The 23,577-nt window shown below is 39.2% G+C and overlaps 1 protein-coding gene across 3 annotated transcripts in view; it reads right to left on the bottom strand.

Annotated features, from left to right (window-relative positions):
• The window catches only part of GANC (glucosidase alpha, neutral C), a 69,449-nt gene that overhangs the window by 9,408 nt on the left and 36,464 nt on the right, over positions 1 to 23,577 (bottom strand). For 2 of the 3 annotated variants that reach the window (XM_012766516.3, XM_012766514.3), the window contains exons 12-20: positions 21,979 to 22,105; positions 20,821 to 20,900; positions 17,957 to 18,100; positions 15,945 to 16,041; positions 8,219 to 8,320; positions 6,867 to 7,110; positions 5,429 to 5,493; positions 3,572 to 3,648; positions 888 to 962 (exon numbers count right to left, since the gene is read on the bottom strand). In XM_012766516.3, coding sequence (XP_012621970.1) covers positions 888 to 962; positions 3,572 to 3,648; positions 5,429 to 5,493; positions 6,867 to 7,110; positions 8,219 to 8,320; positions 15,945 to 16,041; positions 17,957 to 18,100; positions 20,821 to 20,900; positions 21,979 to 22,105 — 1,011 coding nt within the window. Of the gene's footprint in view, positions 1 to 887; positions 963 to 3,571; positions 3,649 to 5,428; positions 5,494 to 6,866; positions 7,111 to 8,218; positions 8,321 to 12,144; positions 13,414 to 15,944; positions 16,042 to 17,956; positions 18,101 to 20,820; positions 20,901 to 21,978; positions 22,106 to 23,577 lie in introns of those variants that run through there. The other variant, XM_012766519.3, reaches the window with a different exon arrangement.

Genomic DNA, 23,577 nt, shown 5'->3' with positions numbered 1-23,577 from the left:
TTGCCATTACTTTCCAAACTCTCCTCATGCCTCAGTCCTAGGCAACCACTAATCTACTTTCTGTCTGTATGTGTTATTATGCAGAACACCAAAATCCTCGGTTCATTCTTTTCTTTTTAAAAGTTTTTTTAGAGATGGGGGTCTCACTATATCACCCAGATTGGTCTTGAACTCCTGGCCTCAAGAGATCCTCCCACTACAACCTTCCTAGTAGCTGGGACTACAGGCATGAGCCACTGAGCCTGGCCTTGGTTCTTTCTATATCGGAACGTATTATGAACTGAATATTTGTTCCTCCCTAAATTCATATGTTGAATCCCTCATCTCCAATGTGATTATATTTGGAGATAGGGCCTTTATCTATAAAGGTGAATCAAGGTGAAAAATGAGGTCATAAGGGTGGGGCTCTGATATGAGAGGAGACATGAGACAGCTGGCTTGATCTCTCTCTCTGACTCCCTTTCTCTCTCTCTGTTTGCCATATGAGGGCATAGTAAGAAAGTACAGTCTATAACCCACGAAGAGGTCCCTCACCAGGAATTGAATCAGCTGACACTTTGGTCTGGGACTTCTAGACTCCAGATTGTGAGAAAATAAATTTCTGTTGTTTAAGCCTGTGGTCCCCCAACTCTTGGGCTACAGCCCAGTGCTGCTCCCCAGCCCCAGCCCTGCCTTCCCTTTCCTGCCTCTTCCCCTCCCTCTACCTTCCTCCACTGCACCCCTGCTCCAAGTCCTTGGAAAAACTGTCTTCCATGAAACTATTCCCTGGTGGCAAAAAGGTTGGGGACTGCTGGTTTAAGCTACCCAGTCTGTGGTATTTTGTTATGGCAGCCTGAGCAGACTAATACAGCACAACAGGTAAAAATAATAATCTGAAAATAACTTACAGTGTCCAAGGCTACTGGGATCTTCACAGTACATCCTCCCTCCCAATGAGCAAATGTCTTAGAGTCATACCAGACCTAAAAAGTAACAGACTCCAGTGAAAAAGAGTACATATGAGCCAACTCTGTTCATAATTTTGTTATTCAATAAAACATCCCCTTATGTGAATGTCAAATAATTGGAAAGCTAAAATAAATATAACTTCTAAAAAATTGGGTAGAAGTTAGGAAGAACATATGCTTTTAAGAAGATCCCTAAAGACTATGGTTGGTTAATTTAACTAAAATGCCATTCGTTTATCCACCTATCCATCCAAAAGTTATTTATTGAGCAATTTACCATGTGCCCAGCACTGTGCTAGGTACTGGGTATATATGAGTGAACAGAAAGGACATAGTTTCTGCCCTCATAGATCTTACAGTCCACTCGGCTTATAAAAACTTAATGCTTCTAGTAGTAAAGGCGATGATGGAAATGAGAAAAATACAACAAAGAAGAAAAGTACAACATAGGCAAATAAACTACAAAAGAGGCAGGAGAAAAAGAAAGCATCAGAGAAGGAAACAGATCTGGGAGGAAAACAAATGGACTCTGGGTTTGCTACTATAGTATGATTTTTTTTTACAAAGTACAATTCAGGGATAAGGTACTTATCTGGGATCTCTGTTGTTGAGTTGTCAAAGTACCAAAAAGGTCCCACAAACTAATTTGATGGGATAAACCCTTAAGAAATCATCAGAAGCAGCATGAAAACAAAAACCTCTTTTTCTCTCTTCTAGCCTAATATACTTTCTGGCAGCCACACAGTCAATTTTTCAGGTTCACCTCCTAGGGTTGCCACATGCTTTATATAGCAGGTTTGCAAAGTTATAGCAAGAGAACCAATCATAGATCACTCTGGGAAATAGTGTTTTTTAATTTAATTTTTTTTTTTTTTTTTTGGCTCATTCTCAGGCATGGGAAATAGTGTTGAAGGAATGTAATACATAGTCACAACAATATGCTTACAATGATAATAGATCATGAGTAAAAATTCATGGCTAAGTTGGAAAGGAGCCAGTTCCTCTTAATGCAGCCTACTGTTTTGTTGGAATCAACTTGAGAAACTCTCAACAGAAATGTTCTACAGGACCACTTATTTAGCTGTTGTTGAATTTAACATTTTTCTCTGGTTTTTACTTGGTAGGGGAACCTTAGTAAAGAGCCTACAACTTCAGAACTCCAAATTACTAGAGAAACCAAGAGGAAAGACCATCAATCATGAACGTTTGGAGAAAAGCCTGGTTATTATTGGGCAGATGGGGTGGGGTGGGTATATACACACATAATGAGTGTGATGTGCACTGACTGGGGGATGGACATGCTTGAAGCTCTGACTTGGGCAGGGGGTGGGAGCAAGAACAAGATACATAACCTAAACAATTGTACCACCATAATACGCTGAAATAAAAAAAAAGAAAATAAAAAGAAAAAAGATAATGACAAGAGACTGGAGTGATGTGGCTACAATACAAGGGATGCCAAGGACTGCCAGCAGCCACCAGAAACTGGCAGAGAGAATGGAACAGATTCTCCCTATAGCCTCCAGAAGGAACCAACCCTTCTAACACTTTAATTTTGGACTTCAAGCCTCCAGAACTGTGAGAGAATAAATTTTTGTTGTTTCAAGCCACCAGGTTTGTGAGGATTTATTAAAGCAGTCTCAGGAAACTCAGTAACAGAACCAGCAAACATGTGAAGCCAGGTTGAGGGTGAGCACTGGTGCTGGATCTGGCCATCTCAATGCTTGACAGGTACTCTGAGCAGCGGGAGTGGCCTGGCTCAGCTATCTCACCACTTGCCTTGACAGGCCAGTACTCCCTGACATGGCAGTCTAACACCAGCTCAGTACTGTCCTTGGCTCTTCCCCCTGGCTGCTGAAGCCTGTGGTGGTGATGCTCTAGTGCTCAAGGACTCTCTCTAGGGTCTGTTTCCTTCCTGCTCTCCATCCCATACTCTCCTTCCCTAGGCAGGTGCCCCGAATTTCTGCTCTGGCTCTTATCCTGGCTCCTTTGGATACATCTGCGTCTGTTTCTGGAGGCTGTTGCTCTTAGTAGCCATAGCTCTCCCCTGTGTCCTGCCTGGGTTTAGTGCCCTGAGCTCTAGCAGGTCCAGGATGATATAGTTATGGTAATTAATGACAATAACTAATAAAATAGCAGAGGAAGCCACCGGGGCATAGAGGGAAGTCATTGTTGTTACTTTTTACCCAATTTGATGAGCATCTTGAGATCAACTTTTGTAACAAAAACTCAGGATGCAGACAGAGCCAGAACCAAAGAGCAAAGTCTTTTTATACTTATGTTTCCCCACCAAATTTGATACCTAATAGTAGACTGAGTATTTCTTCCTATCCCAAGCCTCAGTGTTTGTAAGGAGTCACTTTTACAAGTCAAAGTGTCAAGATAAAAAACCATTCCAATCTTCCGTGGAGTCGTGGAGTTGTCACCTATTCATCTTTTACCCTGCCTCCTTCATTAAGTTTCTTGGCCTCTGAGGACAGTGGTCATGACTTATAAGAATCATCAGTTGCTACAGTCATTTGGGCTGTGTTCTCGACTGCATTATGAAGAAATCTGTTTCCTAAAAGAAATGAAGGGATTAGGGATATGGGATATATAAGATATGTGGTTGTCATTACTCTTACCTCATTTGATCCTGGCAGAAACACATCAACCATGGTGACTTTTGGTTCTGTTACTGGATGAACCAATAAAGCACTTCCTAAAAAATGGAGAAGAAATAAAGTTGAGTATCATCACAGGAGGTCTGAAAACCTCCTTTCCCTTTAATTGAATGCTAGTTATTATAGTTTTAAAAACCACCTGATAATGAACTTTGGCAAGGCAGAAGCTGTGGTAATTTGAACGAATGATTCATCAGAGAACTGCATTGTTAGAAAGAGGACAGGTGCTCAAAGAGGTGACTGTATTATCATCTGTCATTAATCTATTTATGCATAGTGAGATTATAGGAAGGGACCCTGACACAGTCTATTAGTCTCATTTTGTGCATAATTGCTAGTGTGCCGGTAGCACAAAGCACCTCTCCAAGTACTTCGTTGTTTGCTGTGAGTGACGTTGATGATGGTGAGCCCATAACTATTATCCAAAAGTTTGATCAGTATGGATACTCAGATCCTCTTGTTTGGGAAGTTTTCATCAGGAAGGCTGTAGTTTTCTTAGAAGCAATCTGGATTATTAATTTTGCTTTGACCTTGGTACCACACATATGTAAAATCCATCCATTTATAAATTTGTTCTTTTATTCAGTAAATATTTATTTATTGAGTATCTCCTGAATGCCAGGCACTGTGCTAGGCTCTGGAGATATAGTGGCCAAAACAACAAGCATGGTCTCTGCCTCCATGGAGTTTAATGGCAGTGATGACAAATATGAAAAAATAATTACAAATTAGAGTTAAGACACATGCCAAAAGAGGCAAAAGTATAAAATGGAATGAAAGTTACATAATAGGAGGGCCTGGCTTTGACTATGGGCAGTAGAATTAGGTATAAGAGAACACGTAGTAGTCAGGAAAGTTTCTCCAAGGCTATTAAACTATTCAACTGAAATCTAATGATGAGTGAGAAAGAGCTCAGGTTTTTTTGTGTTTTTTCCCTCCATTTTGGGGTTTCTAATGTTTAGAAATGGGATTCACCTTTTGGGAAACTCTATGTTTAGCCTGGCTTCTGGAGCCCTGTTCCTAAGATGACAAACTTTCATGTTCTGCATTTGATAGTTAATCCTTGTTAAAGAAGAGGTCAACCAAAGAAAAAAACTGTTATTGCATATGAAATAAGCTCTTCTGGTTCTGTACTGTAACCATGTGGTCTACTTTCTTCTACTTCCCTTCCCTGTAGTGGTCTCACAAGACTTAGAGGAGTGGACTTAGAACAAGAATCCCAAATGACATCCATGAATAGATTTATTTGAGGTTAACAGGAACAATACTATGAGAAATGCTACACAACAACAGAATAGAGCTATGATCCCACCAATGCATTAGAAATCTTGGTGAAGGAATTTCTTTTATTTTTATTTTTTGGCTTTCTTGGGATTAGGAATTTTTAAAGTGCTCTTATACTAGAAAACATAACAAAAACATAATTACAGTGTTTATCATAACTATAATTAATCAAGAAATTTGGCCGGGCGCTGTGGCTCACGCCTGTAATCCTAGCTCTTGGGAGGCCGAGGCGGGCGGATTGCTCAAGGTCAGGAGTTCAAAACCAGCCTGAGCAAGAGCGAGACCCCGTCTCTACTATAAAATAGAAAGAAATTAATTGGCCAACTGATATATATATATAAAAAATTAGCCGGGCATAGTGGCACATGCCTGTAGTCCCAGCTACTCGGGAGGCTGAGGCAGAAGGATCACTCGAGCCCAGGAGTTTGAGGTTGCTGTGAGCTAGGCTGACGCCACGGCACTCACTCTAGCCTGGACAACAAAGTGAGACTCTGTCTCAAAAAAAAAAAAAAAAAAAAAAAAAGAAATTCTCACCCAGCATGTATTCATCTTCTATACCAAAAGTCTCTAATTCATCAGGGAACTCTATCCACAGAGGCCTGGGGAAAGAAAAAAAATTCTCACTTCAACATCATTCAATGTTGCAACTGAATCACTTATATTTTAGTTTTATAACTATTCAAAGGAAATTAGAGAATGCCGAAGAGCCAAGACTCTTTTTCATACGATTCAAGATTTTATGAGCAATTACTAGGATTATTTTAAATTTTTCTTATGTCAAAGAGCTATCTATTAGCTCAAATGTTCCAATGAAATATTGAGAATTCTAGTACATGCAATTTTTCCTTCTGATTGTTGAGTACTAAATACTACTCTAAACAGACAGAATCAGATCTTTGGTGCAAGTCCAAGTGCCTAACACCTTTGGTGTAAAACAAATTAATATTTGTAAAGCCATATTTTATAATGATGTTATAATTCTATGTCTTTTCTTCACTCTGTCACTGCCTTTCACACATTACTTATTACTGATTTAAATGAACTGGTTTTTTTTGTTTTCAACAACTTCAACATTTTTGGAGCGTTGAAAATTTTCTATGTGTTCTTTCTTGTTTTTTTAATTGTTATTGTTGAACACAACTTATCTAAGAGACATTTGGGCTCATAAAAATAACAAAACTTTCAATATCTATGTATTTGGATATCAACTTAATGGTTCTAATTATTTCTCAATTTCGTGATGAAAATGTATTTTTTAAAAAGACATTTTTAGTTTATTCACTAGCTTTTGTAGTAATATATTCCTTTCCTACTGAATGGTAACAAAGCAGTGATCTCGGAACCTGGTTGATGTCTACAATCACCAGGGAAACTTCTAACAAATATAGATCGCTGGGACCTACTCAAGAAGGAAGATTCCTAGCAGGTTTGGAGGTGTGGCCTCAGAATCTGCATTTTTAAGAAGCTTCCCAGGTGATTCTGATCTGAGCCAAGTTTGGGAACTGCTGATCCAGAAGTCTTGGCGTTTTATGTATGTCTGTGTGTATCGTTCTCTATCCTAGAGAAGTTGGTTTTTCATATTTTGCCTTGAAGGGATTAGCCTTAAGGGTAAGATAAAGCCTAAGACTGGAAGAATAAGTTATTTTTCATGAGAGGAGGTTAAATACTGAATGAATTCAGTTATGAAGTCGCTTCCTTTTTCTTTGAAATATCTCTATTCTGTTCCCTGTCAAATATATTAACACATTAGTCACAAAGTAGCAGGGGATCCATCTAGTTTTTGTCTTCTGTGTTCACAACAGCTGGCTGTTCATTGGTGCTCAGTAAGCTGATTGAAACTTGATTAAACACGTAGCTTTTCTTGTTTTCTCTTAGAATCACTGTGTAACAGCCTTCTCTAATCACTGAGAGGATCTTCTGTTACACATTGATTGCTGGGGCTCCTGAATGGTAAAAAATGGGGCTTTTTTACCTCATAACAGGTTGGGAAGCCACATGTGCATGGTAGAACAGATAATACCAATAGGGCAGGAGGGCATAGCGCTCTCTGATGGCTTCGCAGATGAGCCGGGTGTTTTCTTCCCCGAACAGCCAGGGTTCCCGCCGCTTGGTGTTCATGGTGGCATGGCCACGGAAGAAAGGCTGGTAGGCTCCAGCCTGGTACCAACGCACTAGCAGCTCTGTCTCTGGATTCCCAATGAACCCACCTACATCAGCTAGTTAGGCAAAGAAAGTCTGAGTGAGGCAGCTGGGCTTTGAATCAATGATGCACACAGGTAAAATAAGGCCTTGAAGACTAACAGGAGAAAAGCACTGTGTAGCACTCAACATGACTAGATAAAACTGTGGCCTCAAATATGGGAGCACATATTACATAGATCTGACAAAATGCTCTTTGAATATTCTTTCCTGTCAAAAGGTCACAAGCGTTACTCCAAGATCAACATTCCTGTATGTTCCTGAACCCAGCCAACCCAGAAACTGCAAAATGTCTGCCTGATTAAATAAGTGTGTGTGTGTTGGGGGAGGGGAGCTGGCAATTGATTTCCTTTGAAAGCAACAGCTGAACCAAGATAAAAATAGAACTAAAGAGAAGCAAAAAATCAGAATTAGAGGTTTAGATAGAATATCATGCAGAGCCCTTGAGCTCATGAAATGGATATATGTATTCCTTGTATTATATGTGGACCAATGCCTTAAAAACACATATATCAAAAAAGTAATATTAATTTGTTTCTACTCCTACAGAAAACAAGCAGAAACTGTAACTACAGCCATACCGGGCACCTTCCATATTGAGATCTCCTATCTGCAGGGAAGGCAGTCCATCAGAAAACCTTATTTTAACAAAATTTATCTTTTCCAAGAACATATGTTTTTATTTAAACACAGTTAAAAATATGTCATAGAATTTTAAATCTGCTGAGAAGAGTTTCTTGTAAGGCTGACTTCCAATTTGCTAAATTCTTTGTAGTTCTATTTTTCTCACTGTCAAGTAGAAAAGATATGTGTTAAGAAGAGAAACTCAGTTTTCAATAGTGCCTAAGGAGGAAGCCATAAGAGGACGAGTGTCTTGGAAGAAGCACTCTGGCTCCCTTTTTGACAACTTGATTTCATATCCTCAATACAGACAAGACACAAAAAGCTCTAAGGTAGCCAATTCACTCTCCGCTCTAATCTGTTTCCCTTTACTTTCTTGCATTTTCTTTTCCCCACATTTATCCTTGCCTGAAACAGTAATAAGAAAGGATTTGTGACCAGTTTTGAAGAAAACACCCTCACTTTTTTTTTGCACTTCAAGACTAAGAATAGGATTTATCTTACCTCCACAAAAAGAGATCCCTGTAATGCTGAGAGTGAGTAACATTGGGATGGAAATTTTCAGGTAACTCCATTCTGCTGTGTTGTCACCTGTCCACACAGCACCTTTGGATACCAATAACAAGGTATTTTAAAAAAATCACAAATCAGCCCAAGCATTCAATTTCATATTTAGATTTCTAATTTTATTTATTTATTTATTTATTTATTTATTTATTTATTTATTTATTTATTTATTTATTTTTTGAGACAAGAGTCTCGCTTTGTTGCCCAGGCTAGAGTGAGTGCCGTGGCGTCAGCCTAGCTCACAGCAGCCTCAAACTCCTGGCTCAAGCAATCCTCCTGCCTCAGCCTCCCAAGTAGCTGGGACTACAGGCATTTGCCACCATGCCCGGCTAATTTTTTGTATATATATTAGTTGGCCAATTAATTTCTTTCTATTTATAGTAGAGACGGAATCTCGCTCTTGCTCAGGCTGGTTTCGACTCCTGACCTTGAGCAATCTGCCCGCCTCGGCCTCCCAGAGAGCTAGGATTACAGGCGTGAGCCACCGTGCCTGGCCAGATTTCTAATTTTAAAAGACAAATTAATAAAATGAAAACAGATTTTTCACCTTAAAATAAATACAGCCTGATTTTCTATACTAAAAATGTATTAATTTTCTTTCTTTCTTTTTTTTTTTGAGACAGAGTCTCACTTTGTTGCCCAGGCTACAGTGAGTGCCATGGCATCAGCCTAGCTCACAGAAACCTCAATCTCCTGGGCTCAAGCAATCCTGCTGCCTGAGCCTCCCGAGTAGCTGGGACTACAGGCATACGCCACCATGCCCGGCTAATTTTTTCTATATATATTAGTTGGCCAATTAGTTTCTTTCTATTTAGTATAGACGGGATCTCGCTCTTGCTCAGGCTAGTTTCGAACTCCTGACCTTGAGCAATCCGCCCGCCTCGGCCTCCCAGAGTGCTAGGATTACAGGCGTGAGCCACTGCGCCAGGACAATGTATTAATTTTCTAATGTAAAAAAGTTATTAGAATCCACAAAACATGGATTCTATGAAAATATTCTGAAATTGCACTTGCACTTTTTTAAGTATAATTAACCTGATTATAGGAGGACCATTAAAAAAATCAACTTGGAGACATAATTTCCATACAATTAATGTACCTCTTTTAAGTGAAGAATTTGATGAGTTTTGAAAAATGTATACATCGGCCAGGCTCATGCCTGTAACCTAGCTATTCTGGGAGGCCGAGACAGGAGGATTGCTTGAGCTCAGGAGTTTGAGAGCAGCCTGAGCAAGAGCGAGACCCCATCTCTATTATAAATAGAAAGAAATTAGCCAAACAACTAAAAATAGAAAAAATTAGCTGGGCATGGTGGCACATGCATGTAGTACTAGCTACCTGGGAGGCTGAGGCAGGAGGATCACTTGAGCCCAGGAGTTGGAGGTTGCTATGAGCTAGGCTGATGCCATGGCACTCTAGCCCAGGCAACAGAGCAAGACTGTCTCAAAAACAAAAAGAAAGGAAAAGAAAAATGTATATATTCAGGTAACCACCACCCTACCACCACAGGCAAGGCAAAGAACATTTCCATAACTGTAAAAGTTTCCTTGGACTTCTTTGCAGTCAATAACTTCTCCCAACAACTTAAGCCAACTATTGATTTGATTTCTATGAGTATAGATTAGTTCTTTCTAGAATTTCAGATAAAAGGAAATATATATACTGTTTTGTGTTCTAGCTATCTTTTCATTCTGGCGGGCCACGGGCAGATCAGCTACTTCTCCCCACGAGAAACCCAGTCCTTTAGGTAGGGGTCCTCACAGAGGATAAGAAATTAATAGGAAATAGAATAATGGAAATAAAAGAATACACAGAGATTAAGGTATAGTTTTATAGATTTATCTGAAGAAATTAAGACAAAATGAGGGTACTCAGGAGTCTCCCCTACATCTCTGTCAGTAGTGAAGCCATGAGGTTAATTTCATATAGGTTTTATAATCACAGATATCAGTTATTGGTTGCCAATGGTAACAGATTTACATACTAACAGTGTGTAGTGTGGTTGCTATGGGTAACAGATTTACATAACAGGTAGGGCTGGTTCACAGATTTACATAATAACAGGTAATTTCAGTTTGCGTTAAAAGTTTTTTCAAAGGGCTTCTAAAGATTTCTAATCTATTATATCTATGTGAACAAACAGTTACAAAATCTTTCAAGGACTAACTTCTAAATTCTAAGAGAGAGCTATAAATTATCAGAGGAGTAACAAGAGATATAGTGGCTCTATATTTCTTTTATCTAGTTATTGTGGATTTGAGACAGACAGGAGAAAGCAGGAAGCCCAGGTCTTCATTCTAAATTGCTCATAACCACAGAGGTTTGTCTCTGGGCTATGGCGCTCCTTGTTTCAGCTCCCACCCTGTGATGCCATGCATATACCTGTCTTGTCTTTCAAGATCAGGGAGGCTTCACAGGTCTGAGATATGAGAAGCCTCATGGAATGCATCCACCAGAGCTTTGAGAGCCCTCCCAAGGCGAGCCCTTGATATGCAAACTAAGGAGTTCACATATTCCTTCAGGGCAAAACTCTGCAAAAACTCCTGAAATCAATTCTGTCTTTAATATAGCAACATTGAGTGATAAAATAAAATAATAAACTTATGATGAGCCCATCTCATTAATTCCTCAATCATCTTTCCTCAACACTTTTCACTCAGCATAATGTTGTAGTTTATACTTCTTTTTATTTGCTGAGTAGTATTCCATGATATGGGTATATCATGAGTTGTTTATCTAGTCATCTATTAATGGTGAATGGATAAACAATGGATTCTTTCCAGGTTTTGGCTATTATAAATAAAGGTGTTATGAATGTTTGTATACAGATCTTTATGTGACATATTTTCATTTCTCTTTGGGTATATATCTAGAAGTGGGTCTTACATTCAGGGTATGTTAAAGACTTTAAGAAACTTTCAAACTGTTCAGCAAAGAGGTTGTACCATTTTATATTTTCAACTACAAAGTATGACAATACCAAAAGACAATACCAGTCTTTTTTTTTTTTTTTTTTTTTTTTGAGACAGAGTCTCGCTTTGTTGCCCAGGCTAGAGTGAGTGCTGTGGCGTCAGCCTAGCTCACAGCAACCTCAATCTCCTGGGCTCAAGCAATACTGCTGCCTCAGCCTCCCGAGTAGCTGGGACTACAGGCATGCGCCACCATGCCCAGCTAATTTTTTCTATATATAATAGTTGGCCAATTAATTTCTTTCTATTTATAGTAGAGACGGGGGTCTCACTCTTGCTCAGGCTGGTTTCAAACTCCTGACCTCGAGCAATTCACCCGCCTCAGCCTCCCAGAGTGCTACGATTACAGGCGTGAGCCACCGTGCCCGGCCCAGTCTTTTTAATTCTAGCCACTCTAATGGGTATGTAGTGGTATCTTTGTGTGGTTTTAATTTATATTTCCTTAATGACTAGTAATGTGGAGTATTTCTTCATGTGTTTATGGATCATATGTCTTCTTCAGTAAAGTATGTATTCAAACCTTCTCATTTTTTAAAGTAGGTTGTCCCGGCCAGGCATGGTGGCTCATGCTTGTAATCCTAGCACTCTGGGAGACCAAGGCGGGAGGATCGTTTGAATTCAGGAGTTTGAGACCAGCCTGAGCAAGAGCGAGACCCCGTCTCTAGTAAAAATAGAAAGAAATTAGCTGGACAACTAAAAATATATAGAAAAAATTAGCCAGGCATGGTGACACATGCCTGTAATCCCAGCTACTCAGGAGGCTGAGGCAGGAGGATTGCTTAAGCCCAAGAGTCTGAGGTTGCTGTGAGCTAGGCTAATGCTATGGCACTCTAGCTTGGGCAACAGAGTGAGACTCTGTCTCAAAATAAATAAATAAATAAAATAGATTGTCTTCTTATTATGAGTTGTAAAAGTTCTTTATATAATCTGGATACAAATTCTTTGACAGATATAAAAGTATATTGCAAATATTTTTCCCCAATTTCAGGACTGCCTTTTCATTTTCTTACCAATGTCTTTGAAAGGACAGAGATTTTAAATTTTGATGAAATGTAATTTACTTTTTTTTTCCTTTTATGGTTCATGCTTTTTGTGTTCTATCCAAGAAATCTTTGCCTATCTCAAACCCACAAATATTCTCCTATATTTTCTTCTAGAGATTTATTATTTTTATTTTTAGCTTTTATAACTTAGGTCTACATTCCATTTTGAGTTAATTTTTGAATATGGTGTATGGTAAGGGTATAGATTTTTTTTCCATATTCATATCTAGTTGTTTCGGAACCATCTAATGAAGAAAACTATCATTTTTCCATTGAATTGCCTTGGAAATTCCATTGCAATCAATCTATCACTTATGTGTTGGACTTTCTTCACTCTCTATTCTGTTCCATTGATCTATATACCTATTTCCTCCCACTTACATCCCCCTCCAAAAAAAAAATCCTCTAAAATTTAAGAGAAGTGGTACAGTTCATATAGGGCAGACATAATAACAATAGATAACATTAAGCTCTTCCTGAGCCACGTGTTATGCTAAGTACTTTCCTTGAATTATCCAATTTAGTCATCACAACAACCCTTATCAGGTAAACACCATTATTGACTCCGTTTTATAGATGAGGGAAATATGGCAAATAGGAGATTGATAATCTACCCAGAATTATACAGTTATTAAGTGGTAGAGGTAGGATTTGAGTCCAGGAAGTCTGATGCCAAAGCCAGTGTGCTTGTTCACTGTATAGGTGATAAGAATTTGTGATGATATATTATATACCAGTAAAGAGATCCATAAAAGCAAAAATCTTACTTTACTAAACCAAGATTACTCCTGAAGCATTTTTGTTTATTTTCTACCAAAATAGTTTTGATAGCTATTTTTGTTTTAATCTTTCATAGAAATTTTAGGCTGTCCTATGTCCTATTTTGAAAAGAAAAATGCTTTCAAGGGATTGCTCTTTTAAAAAAAGACTCTAATAATTTCATTTACACTTCAAATGAGATATGTATGTATGTACATGATGATTTTGAAATCCACATGGTAACATTTTTATCTTCCATGAATCTTCCTGTAATCTGAGCACTTTGGTAGGCCAACGCAGGAGGACTGCTTGAGCACTGGAGTTCAAGACCAGCCTGGGCAATATTGTGAGGACCGTGTCTCTATACAAAAAAAAAAAAAAAAATCAGCCAGGCCTGGTGGCACATGCCTAAAGTCCCAGCTACTCAGGAGGTTGAGGCAGGAGGATCATCTGAGCCCAGGAATTCCAGGTTACAGTGAGCTATGATTAGGCCACTTTACTCTAGTCTGGGCAACACAGTGAGACCCTGTCTCTAAAAAATATATAATAAAAATAAAAATAAATAAGAAAGCTCATGTAAGCATGCAGATGTTTTTATGTCTCATCTGGCTGTTTAGTCAGAAGCTCTCTCTGGCTATTAGCCTCAACATATGATTTAACAAAATAGTGTTCCTTGTAATTAATGCCTTGCTACACAATGAAGCAAAACTGATAGCATCACACAGAAGACTAGGCAGTGGGCCAAAATTTAGGAGATCAAAGATAACTTAATATTCACATCTTCTGTTATCTTTTTTAACTGCTGCTGATAAATATTTTCATTAAAATACTTTTTTTAGTGAATAAAATACTTACAGAGAATTTGGAAAATAAAGACAGATAAAAGAAGAAAAGTAAAATCACTCCTAATTGGCCAGGTACTATGGCTCACCCTTGTAATCCTAACATTCTGGGAGGCCAAGGATGGAAGATTGCTTGAGCTCAGGAATTTGAAGACCAGCCTGAGCAAGAGTAAGACATTGTCTCTACTTAAAATAGAAAAATTAGCCAGGCATGGTGGCACCTGCCTATAGTCCCAGCTACTGAGGAGGCTGAGGCAAGAGGATTGCTGGAACCCAGGAGTTTGAGGTTGCAGTGAGCCATGATGACGTCACTGCATTCTAGCCAGCCCAGGCAACAGAGAGACAGACCCTGTCTCCAAAAAAAAAAAAAAAAAAAAAAAAACAAACCAAATAAATAAAATCACTCATAATCACCAAGGTACTAAATTTCCTTACATTTACCTGTCTGCCTGTCTACCTACCTACTTGTTAATTTAAATTACTATCTTACATTTATTTTTTATGAAATTGGGATAAGAAATATGACCTGGTATTTCATAGATCAGTATGGTAATTATAGTAAATATTAATCAATTGTACATTTCAAAATAGCTAGAAGAGAATAATTTGAATATTTAATTTTTTTTTTTTTTGAGACAGAGTCTCACTCTGTTGCCTGGGCTAGAGTGAGTGCCATGGAGTCAGCCTAGCTCACAGCAACCTCAAACTCCTGAGCTCAAGTGATCCTACCGCCCCAGCCTCCCGAGTGGCTGGGACTACAGGCATGTGCCACCATGCCTGGCTAATTTTTTCTATATGTATATTAGTTGGCCAATTGATTTCTTTCTATTTATAGTAGAGATGGGGTCTCGCTCTTGCTCAGGCTGGTTTCAAACTCCTGACCTCGAGCAATCCACCCGCCTCGGCCTTGGAGAGTGCTAGGATTACAGGTGTGAGCCACCGCGCCCGGCCTTGAGTATTTATAGTGTAAAGAAAAGATAAATATTTAAAGTAATAGATATCCTAATTACCGATTTGATTATATAAATGTGTTAAATTATCACATGTAATTTGAAAATATGTACATCTACTATGTATCAATAGAAAAAGTGGGATAATACCTACTTAGGTTTTTTTTCCATTTATCATGATCTCATAAACATTTTCTCATGCAATTAAAGTTACCATTTTAAACAGACTCTTATCATATAGCTACATCATCCTTTTATAACTATTCCCTTATTGTCACATTTTTAGCTTTTGTTCTTTCCCTCCCTCCCTCCTTTCTTCCTCTTTGTTTTTATTCTTTCCTTGTCTTTCTCTCTCTCCCTCCCTCCCTTCCTCTCTCTCTTTTGTTTCAAGCACTAGTGCTGTGATGAGCTCTCTGTACATGAATCTTTGGCTGAGATGATAATATTTTGGCCTTTTCCAAAGTACCACAGGGCTGGTTTTCAGAGGTAGAGTGGGAGGCCTAATAATGTCCACAGTATAGTAGGAGCTTGATTCTTCAAAGTAGGACCTAAGCTCTCAGTTGTTTATGCAAGGCCAGGGGACTTAAAATAGCCTTCCTGCCACAGGATGGTTAAGTTGAACTAGATCTGCATTCACTAGTAAACTGGATCCAGTTATAGATGACCCTGACCACAAGCAACAGCCAGGTCTATTTTAAGCCACATTGCTGAGTGCAACAGGTGGTTAATGGAATGTGTTAGAGGTATATTTCTCTGGTTTCGATAAATCAAAGAGACAGGATCAGAGATGACCATCCCAGCAGACTGCATACTTTGAAGTCTCTCTACCTACTACGAAGTAGCCATTTCTTCTGTGGGAAACAAGCATGAAACTTCATTAAAATTGCTTTAGTCAGTCTTGCAGGACAAAATGCATACTTCAGGGCACACCACTGTCTAAAATAAAAGGCTTGACCAATGGCTATTGAAAAGGAAGGCATCAAAATAATAGCAGCATATACCATAAATGATTTAAAAAAAGAGAGACAAATAAATAAATAAATAAAAGAGAGACTGGTTGCTACGTTGTGTTTTTCAGTCTGAGATGAGCCATTCCTTACCATACTTTTGTGATCCAGCAAAGAAAGAACGTGTAAGAACAAAGGGTCTTTCCTTCCCTTTAGATCGTTTTATCAGTCCTTCTGCAGTAGCCATTTGCTATAAAGTCAAAGGAGAAGAATTTCAAAGAATGATTAGATTAGGACATTGTAAAGACATCCCCAAAGCTATTTAATATGCAAAAAGTAAACGGTAGGTATGCATGTGAAATGGAAAATAGTAAATCCATCAGGCCGGGTGGGGTGGCTCACACATGCAATCCTAGGACTCTAGGAGGCCAAGGAGGGAGGATCGCTTGTGGTCAGGAGTTCAAGACCAGCCTCAGCAAAAGCAAGACCCTATCTCTACTAAAAATAGAAAGAAATTATCTGGGCAACTAAAAATAGAAAAAATTAGCCGCATATGGCGGCATATGCCTGTAGTCCCAGCTACTCGGGGGGCTGAGACAATAGGATTGCTTGAGCCCAGGAGTTTGAGGTTGCTATGAACTGGGCTGGCACTCTAGCCCAGGCAACAGAGTGACGCTCTGTCTAAAAAAAAAAAAAAAAAATGCATCAAATAATTTTCATGATTTAATGACACTCCTCTAAATTATCCTGTTAAAAGAATGAAAAAATTTTTTTGATTAACAATTAGCAATGAAATAATAGTAAACAATAAGCTAGCATTTATTTGCTGCTTACAATAGTAAGTATTGTATAATATTTTTTCATATAATAAACACAATCACCTCTGAGACACATAGTTTTCACTGGTTAAAAAAATGAGATTCAGGCCGGGCGCGGTGGCTCACGCCTGTAATCCTAGCTCTTTGGGAGGCCGAGGCGGGCGGATTGCTCGAGGTCAGGAGTTCGAAACCAGCCTGAGCAAGAGCGAGACCCTGTCTCTACTATAAATAGAAAGAAACTAATTGGCCAACTAATATATATAGAAAAAATTAGCCGGGCATGGTGGCTCATGCCTGTAGTCCCAGCTACTCGGGAGGCTGAGGCAGAAGGATTGCTTGAGTCCAGGAGTTTGAGGTTGCTGTGAGCTAGGCTGACACCACGGCACTCACTCTAGCCTAGGCAACAAAGCGAGACTCTGTCACAAAAAAAAAAAAAAAAATGAGATTCATAGAGGTTTGGTTACTAGCCTTGGCTCACATAAGAAAATTCTCTGACTAAAGCAGCTTGCAGTTATACTAACAGGTTGTTAGGGAAGCAAACACATACCATGTGAAAACTATGCTGTATCTAGCCAGTTGCTCCCACCGGAAAATACCAATTGATGCAAGGGGCATAGGAATATAGTCACATTTTGAAAATAATAAACAACCATGGGTATAAATTAGGGCAAGTGACTGCCAAATCTTTTGGATGTAATTGGCAAATGAAAGACAATTCTATCACCTTTATTGAGAAGGCTAAGTACTTAAAGAAGGCTTTCTACATTAAAAAACGTATATCTGTGTTCTAAATCTTGCTCACCTGGTATGAATGTAAGACTTGCTGTATTTAGATATTTGTGAAATTTTAAAAGGTTTGTTTTAATTACTTTTGTTTATATATATTTTTTATACTCCCTACATCAATAAAAGTTTGAAGTCATATTCAGTGAGTGCCATTTACTCTTGGCTCCTACCAAGGTAGATGTTTCTATGTTATCATTAATTTCATACTGTTTTAAAATTCATCAAGTTCATTACGGAAGGAAAAGAAGCAGAGGGAAGTAATAAAAAGTCTTGGTTGTGTGTGGTGGTTCATGCCTGTAATCCCAGGATTTGGGGAGGCTAAGGAGGGAGGGTTGTTTGAAGCCAGGAATTTGAGACCAACATGGGCAACGTAGTGAGATCCCATCCCTATACACACACACGGAAAGTCTTATATAGGCCACTCCTTAAGACTTATTGCAGAAAATTGTCAGAAAAGATAAAGAGAAATGAACAGTATAGTATAGCTATTACAAAGCAAATGACTTTCAGCCCAAAAGGCAGGTCACATGAGTCCAGCTGACTTCTTTTTATATGTCTTACCTGATAAAAACCATAGATGTTATGAAGTTCTCTGTGCTCCCAATTGCCATGATGAATGGCATTCTTCTGCATAGTTTGCTCTGGCCCTCTAAAGACAGAGGGCTCATTCATGTCATTCCATATGAAGAGGATGTCTGTAGATCCCTACGAAGTAAATCTTGGTCATAATAATATTTTCACACTGATGATGTTTACACAATAGCTGTCCCCATCCCCCTTTCCTACCCCATTTAATTAATTTCTTTATTATGTATATTATTGCTCAGTCCTTTGCACCGCTGCTAAATTATAAGCTCCACAGAGCAGGGAATTTTGTCTGCTTTGTTCATTAATAAATCCCAAATACCTAGAATGGTACTTGGCCCACAGAACATTCTTAATAAATATTTTTTGATGAATGAAAGAATGCTGCACTGTATAATCTGTGAAATATATATTCCTCAGCAAGTTCACTCTAAGATCTCCCTGGAGAACTCCTGAAGGGAAGCTTGTGAATGTTCATATTAGGCTCTTTTTTTTTTTTTGAGACAGAGTCTCACTCTGTTGCCCGGGCTAGAGTGCCGTGCGTCAGCCTCGCTCACAGCAACCTCAAACTCCTGGGCTCAAGTGATCCTCCCGCCTCGGCTTCCCAGAGTGCTAGGATTACAGGCATGAGCCACCACGCATGGCCCACATGAGGCTCTTTATCATTCATCATCTGCTACAACTCTTTTTTTTTTTTTTTTTTTTGAGACAGAGTCTTGCATTGTTGCCCAGGCTAGAGTGAGTGAGTGCCATGGTATCAGCCTAGCTCATAGCAACCTCAATCTCCTGGGCTCAAGCAATCCTACTGCCTCAGCCTCCTGAGTAGCTGGGACTACAGGCATGCGCCACCATGCCCAGCTAATTTTTTCTATATATATTAGTTGGCCAATTAATTTCTTTCTATTTTTAGTAGAGATGGGGTCTTGCTCTTGCTCAGGCTAGTTTTGAACTCCTGACCTCGAGCAATCCGCCCACCTCGGAGTCTCGCTTTGTTGCCTAGGCTAGAGTGAGTGCCGTGGTGTCAGACTAACTCACAGCAACCTCAAACTCCTGGGCTCAAGCAATCCTTCTGCCTCAGCTTCCTGAAGCTGGGACTACAGGCATGCGCCACCATGCCCGGCTAATTTTTTCTATCTATATTAGTTAGCCAATTAATTTCTTTCTATTTATAGTAGAGACCGGGTCTCGGTCTTGTTCAGGCTGGTTTCGAACTCCTGAACTCGAGCAATCCGCCCACCTCGGCCTCCCAGAGAGCTAGGATTACAGGCGTGAGCCACCGCGCCTGGCCTACAACTCTTAATTAAGGGCAATTATACCCATACATAACAAGATTCTATCTTCTATTAATAATACATTAAAAGTTGGCATGATCTATAGTTTGTGTTCTATACAGAATTGTTCGGTTTAGAGTGGAAAGGGATATGAGTCATCTAGTTAACATGGTGTTGAAATCCCTTTTATAGAAACCCTGGTCTCTCAGCATTTCAATGAATAGCTAAAATCATAGGGAGCCCCTCAGACAGCTCATTCCATTATTTTCTGCTCCTTGTAACATTCTCCTCACAGGGCCTACCTAGCTTGCCTTCTGGAACACATGGAATATATCTGCTGCCTGGCCCACAGGAGAGATAGTCTTTCAAATGCCTGGAGGTGGCTTACTTGTTTTCTTTTGACTGCCACCATGACAGAGTTTAGTAATTGAAAAGGAGACCTCACGGCCTACAAAGCTGGGAGTATTTACTATCTGGCTCTTTACCAAGAAAGTTTGCCAATCCCCTAAGGACAGTTAAGGCAGTTAAATATTTGGAAACCATATAGCCTTGTTCATAGCAGTACTCATGTTGAGGAATAGTTGAAGGTATAGAGTCAAAAGAAAACAAGTCACTTATGGCATAAGATCTAATTATATTCCAACTTCACAGGGTTATTGTGAAGACAAATGGTATAATGCATGTGAAGTGCCTGGCACATAGAAAAGGCTCAGTTTGTACTACGTATCATCATCATTATCAAAATTGCTTGAAAACAGTTCTCCAGATGTGGTCTCTCCGGTTCTCTCTGTGGTTCTTATAAGATTTTTTATTTTTTTTAAGATTTTTTTAATAATTGATTTCTCATTATACTTCACTTTTAATGACATATTTGTAAGATATTTTCACATGCATCATCACCTTTAAGTAATAGTTATAGAATTCTATTTTATATAAAAATATATAGTCATTTGGGCCGGGCACGATGGCTCACGCCTGTAATCCTAGCACTCTGGGAGGCCGAGGCGGGAGGATCGCTTGAGGTCAGGAGTTCGAAACCAGCCTGAGCAAGAGTGAGACCTCGTCTCCACTAAAAATAGAAACAAATTAATTGCCCAACTAAAAATTAGCCAGGCATGGTGGTACATGCCTGTAGTCCTAGCTACTTGAGAGGCTGAGGCAGAAGGATCGCTTGAGCCCAGGAGTTTGAGGTTGCTGTGAGCCAGGCTGATGCCATGGCACTCTAGCTGGGGCAACAGAGTGAGACTCTGTCTCAAAAAAAAAAAAAAAAAATATATATATATATATAGTCATTTGAAAAGACAATGAAACTCTGTAAAGCACTTTGCTATATCACAGAGTCTATTATTACACTAGAGGTAAAAATCACAGCTTTTGTGCACTTGGTAATGCATACAGCACCTCTCCCAGCATCACCAAAGTTTGTAATGTGGTGGCCATCTGTGCCTTTTCATACAAGCACTATATATCAGGAACTACTCAATGAAGCAGAATAGTTCTATTCAATCACTTTTTTCCTTCTTTCATCCTTTCAAGTAACTAGAAAATAGCAAAAGAATAAAAACCAACCTGATAAACAGGGAAAGCAAAAAGACTTGAATACCACTCTCTGACCTTGGGATTGGTGAAATCCAGGTAAGAGGAGAGACCTGTAGAGGCAGAACAGTAGATAGCCTGGTTAGGAAGAGTGGTCCCTCACAGTAAGATGTTGTAAAGAAGACATCAGATATGAGAGCTGGGAAATCAATGGGCACCTTACATCACAAATAAAAGTTAGCTGGTAGAGGCACGGTCTGGTGAGAAGTGAATGAAGGCAATACTAGGCCACAGTAACAATGGCTACACCTTTCAATGCCAGATGCCCAGGGGGATGCAATGAGCAAGCATCAAGATGGAGCCCGTCCTGCACTAATGGCCCAAGACAGCTCAAGTAAGAATGGCAAATACCCTGCCGTGGATCCTTGGCTCTTAAAGAGAATAGAGACATGTGTTCAGTGGTGTAAGGTGAAAAAAAAGGCATGGGGTTTTTCTACAGTGCATGGATTTATGGTAGAGTGCTATGGTAGAATGGTGATTTCCTTTTGCCCTTGGGGAGTTTCTACCAAGTCTTCAAAGTAATAACTTTTGAAATGAAAAATCCATAGTTGCCAGGGGCACTTAGGTCATTCATGAAAGGTTGGAAGTCAAAACTACCGGCTAAAAGGGCAAATCACAAGGAGAAAGGCTGCAGGACTCCCTTTTCTATCTTTTTCCCACTCCCCTTTTCTCATTCCCTCACTTTTTATCTTTATCTACTTAGAGAAATAGCATGCCACAGAGGTTAGCTTGTTCATTTTTCATTCATCATTCAATTATTTTTTTTCTTTTTTTAAATTTTTAAACTTTTTTTTTTTTTTTTAATAGCGACAGGGTCTTGCTTTTGCTCAGGCTGGTCTTGAACTCCTGAGCTCAAGCAATCCTCCCAGCTTGGCCTCCCAGAGTGTTAGGATTTACATGCATGAGCCACCATGTCCAGCCTCATTCAATTATTGATTAATAAATATATACAAAGCAGACTATACCAGGTATTACAAAAGATACAAAAGGCGGCAATACTATCTCTTCCTTTTAAAACATAGCTCTATAGGAACAAGAGATATCTACAGGGAACAAGAAGGACAGCCACGAAGCCTTCATTGATTGGGACTGAATAGGTGGAAATAATGGACGTATAAAGTGATTTCATACCAGGCCAGCAAACCCCTTCGAAGTCTCCCCCTTCACGTTTCCTCACAAAGAATCCCTGTTCTTTGGCCTTAGCATACACTGAGTAGTCAGGATCAACCTTGATGTGGGGGTCACTGATGACCACAAGCTGTGAGGACACAAAGGTGTGAAGATCTCATCAGTTTTATAGGAGACATATGTTCACTCCCATGTTATTTGTATGTTTTTACCATAGTTTTAGGGTTCAAATTTTACTCAGAAACAACTATAACCAGTATTAAAATATTTCAGATACCAGTAAAATCCTATAATCTTTCATCTGCTTATGAAAATTTTAATTGATATCAAAACCAGGCCAATGCTTTTACAATTATTGCTACCTAACCAATAGGTGTTCTTAAGATGGCATTTACTAAGCTTCTGTCCATAATGCTGGATGTTGGATACTATATATAAAGGATTAAATAGGCAAGTTGCCTGCTCCCTAGACATTTAGAGGTTATGATAAGACTATATAAACAAACATTAATGAAACAAAGAGAATAACATGTTTAAAACAAACAAAACCCCTGTATGCCCAATGGTACAGGCATATTAAAAAGGTTTCAGAAAAGTTGTGAGCCATAGCTCCAATGCTTCTAGCATCTCTCCCAGCCTTTCTAAAACCATCACTTCCACCCAGTTTAGGGCCTCAATACCACTCTATTTGGCTAGAACAACCTTCTAATCCTCCTTCTTCATCTCTATTCTTTTTTTAAAAAAAGTAATTAAATTTATTTATTTATTTATGTATGAAACAAAGTCTTGCTATATTGCCCAGGCTGGTCTCACATTCTAGGCCTGAAGGAATCCTTCTGCCTTGGCTTCCTGAATAGCTGGGACTACAGGTATATGTCAGTATGCCTGGTCCTTATCTCCATTCTAATCCATCCTACATATTAAAGTTTAATACTTCATTGCTCAAAAACTTCCTTAAATTTTAAATTGTGGTGAAATACATATAACACAAAATTTACCAGGTTAGCCATAAAGTATACAGTTCAGTAGTGTTTAGTATGTACATTCACATTGTTTTGCAACTAATCTCCAGAAGTCTTTTCATTTTGTAAAACTAAAATTCTATATTCTTTTTTTTTTTGAGACAGAGTCTTCCTTTGTTGCCCAGGCTAGAGTAAGTGCCGTGGTGTCAGCCTAGCTCGCAGCAGCCTCAAACTCCTGGGTTTAAGCAATCCTACCGCCTCAGCCTCCTGAGTAGCTGGGACTACAGGCATGCGCCACCATGCCCGGCTGCTAATTTTTTCTATATATATTAGTTGGCCAATTGATTTCTTTCTATTTATAGTAGAGACAGGGTCTTACTCTTGCTCGGACTGGTTTCAAACTCCTGAGCTCGAGCAATCCGCCTGCCTCGGCCTTCCAGAGTGCTAGGATTACAAGCGTGAGCCACCACGCCCGCCTAAAACTCTATATTTTTTAAACAATAATTCCCCATTCCCTCCTTCCAGCCACTGGCAACCACCATTCTACTTTCTATCTCTATGAATTTGACTACTTCATTTACTTCAGATTAGTGGAATCATACAATATTTGTGTTTTTATGAATGGTTTATTTCATTTAAC

This window comes from Microcebus murinus, chromosome 6, assembly GCF_040939455.1.
Source record: "Microcebus murinus isolate Inina chromosome 6, M.murinus_Inina_mat1.0, whole genome shotgun sequence".
In the NCBI taxonomy this organism is placed as follows: domain Eukaryota; kingdom Metazoa; phylum Chordata; class Mammalia; order Primates; family Cheirogaleidae; genus Microcebus; species Microcebus murinus.
The sequence above is the reverse complement of the archived record's forward strand: the minus strand, read 5'-3'. Positions and strand labels throughout refer to the sequence as shown.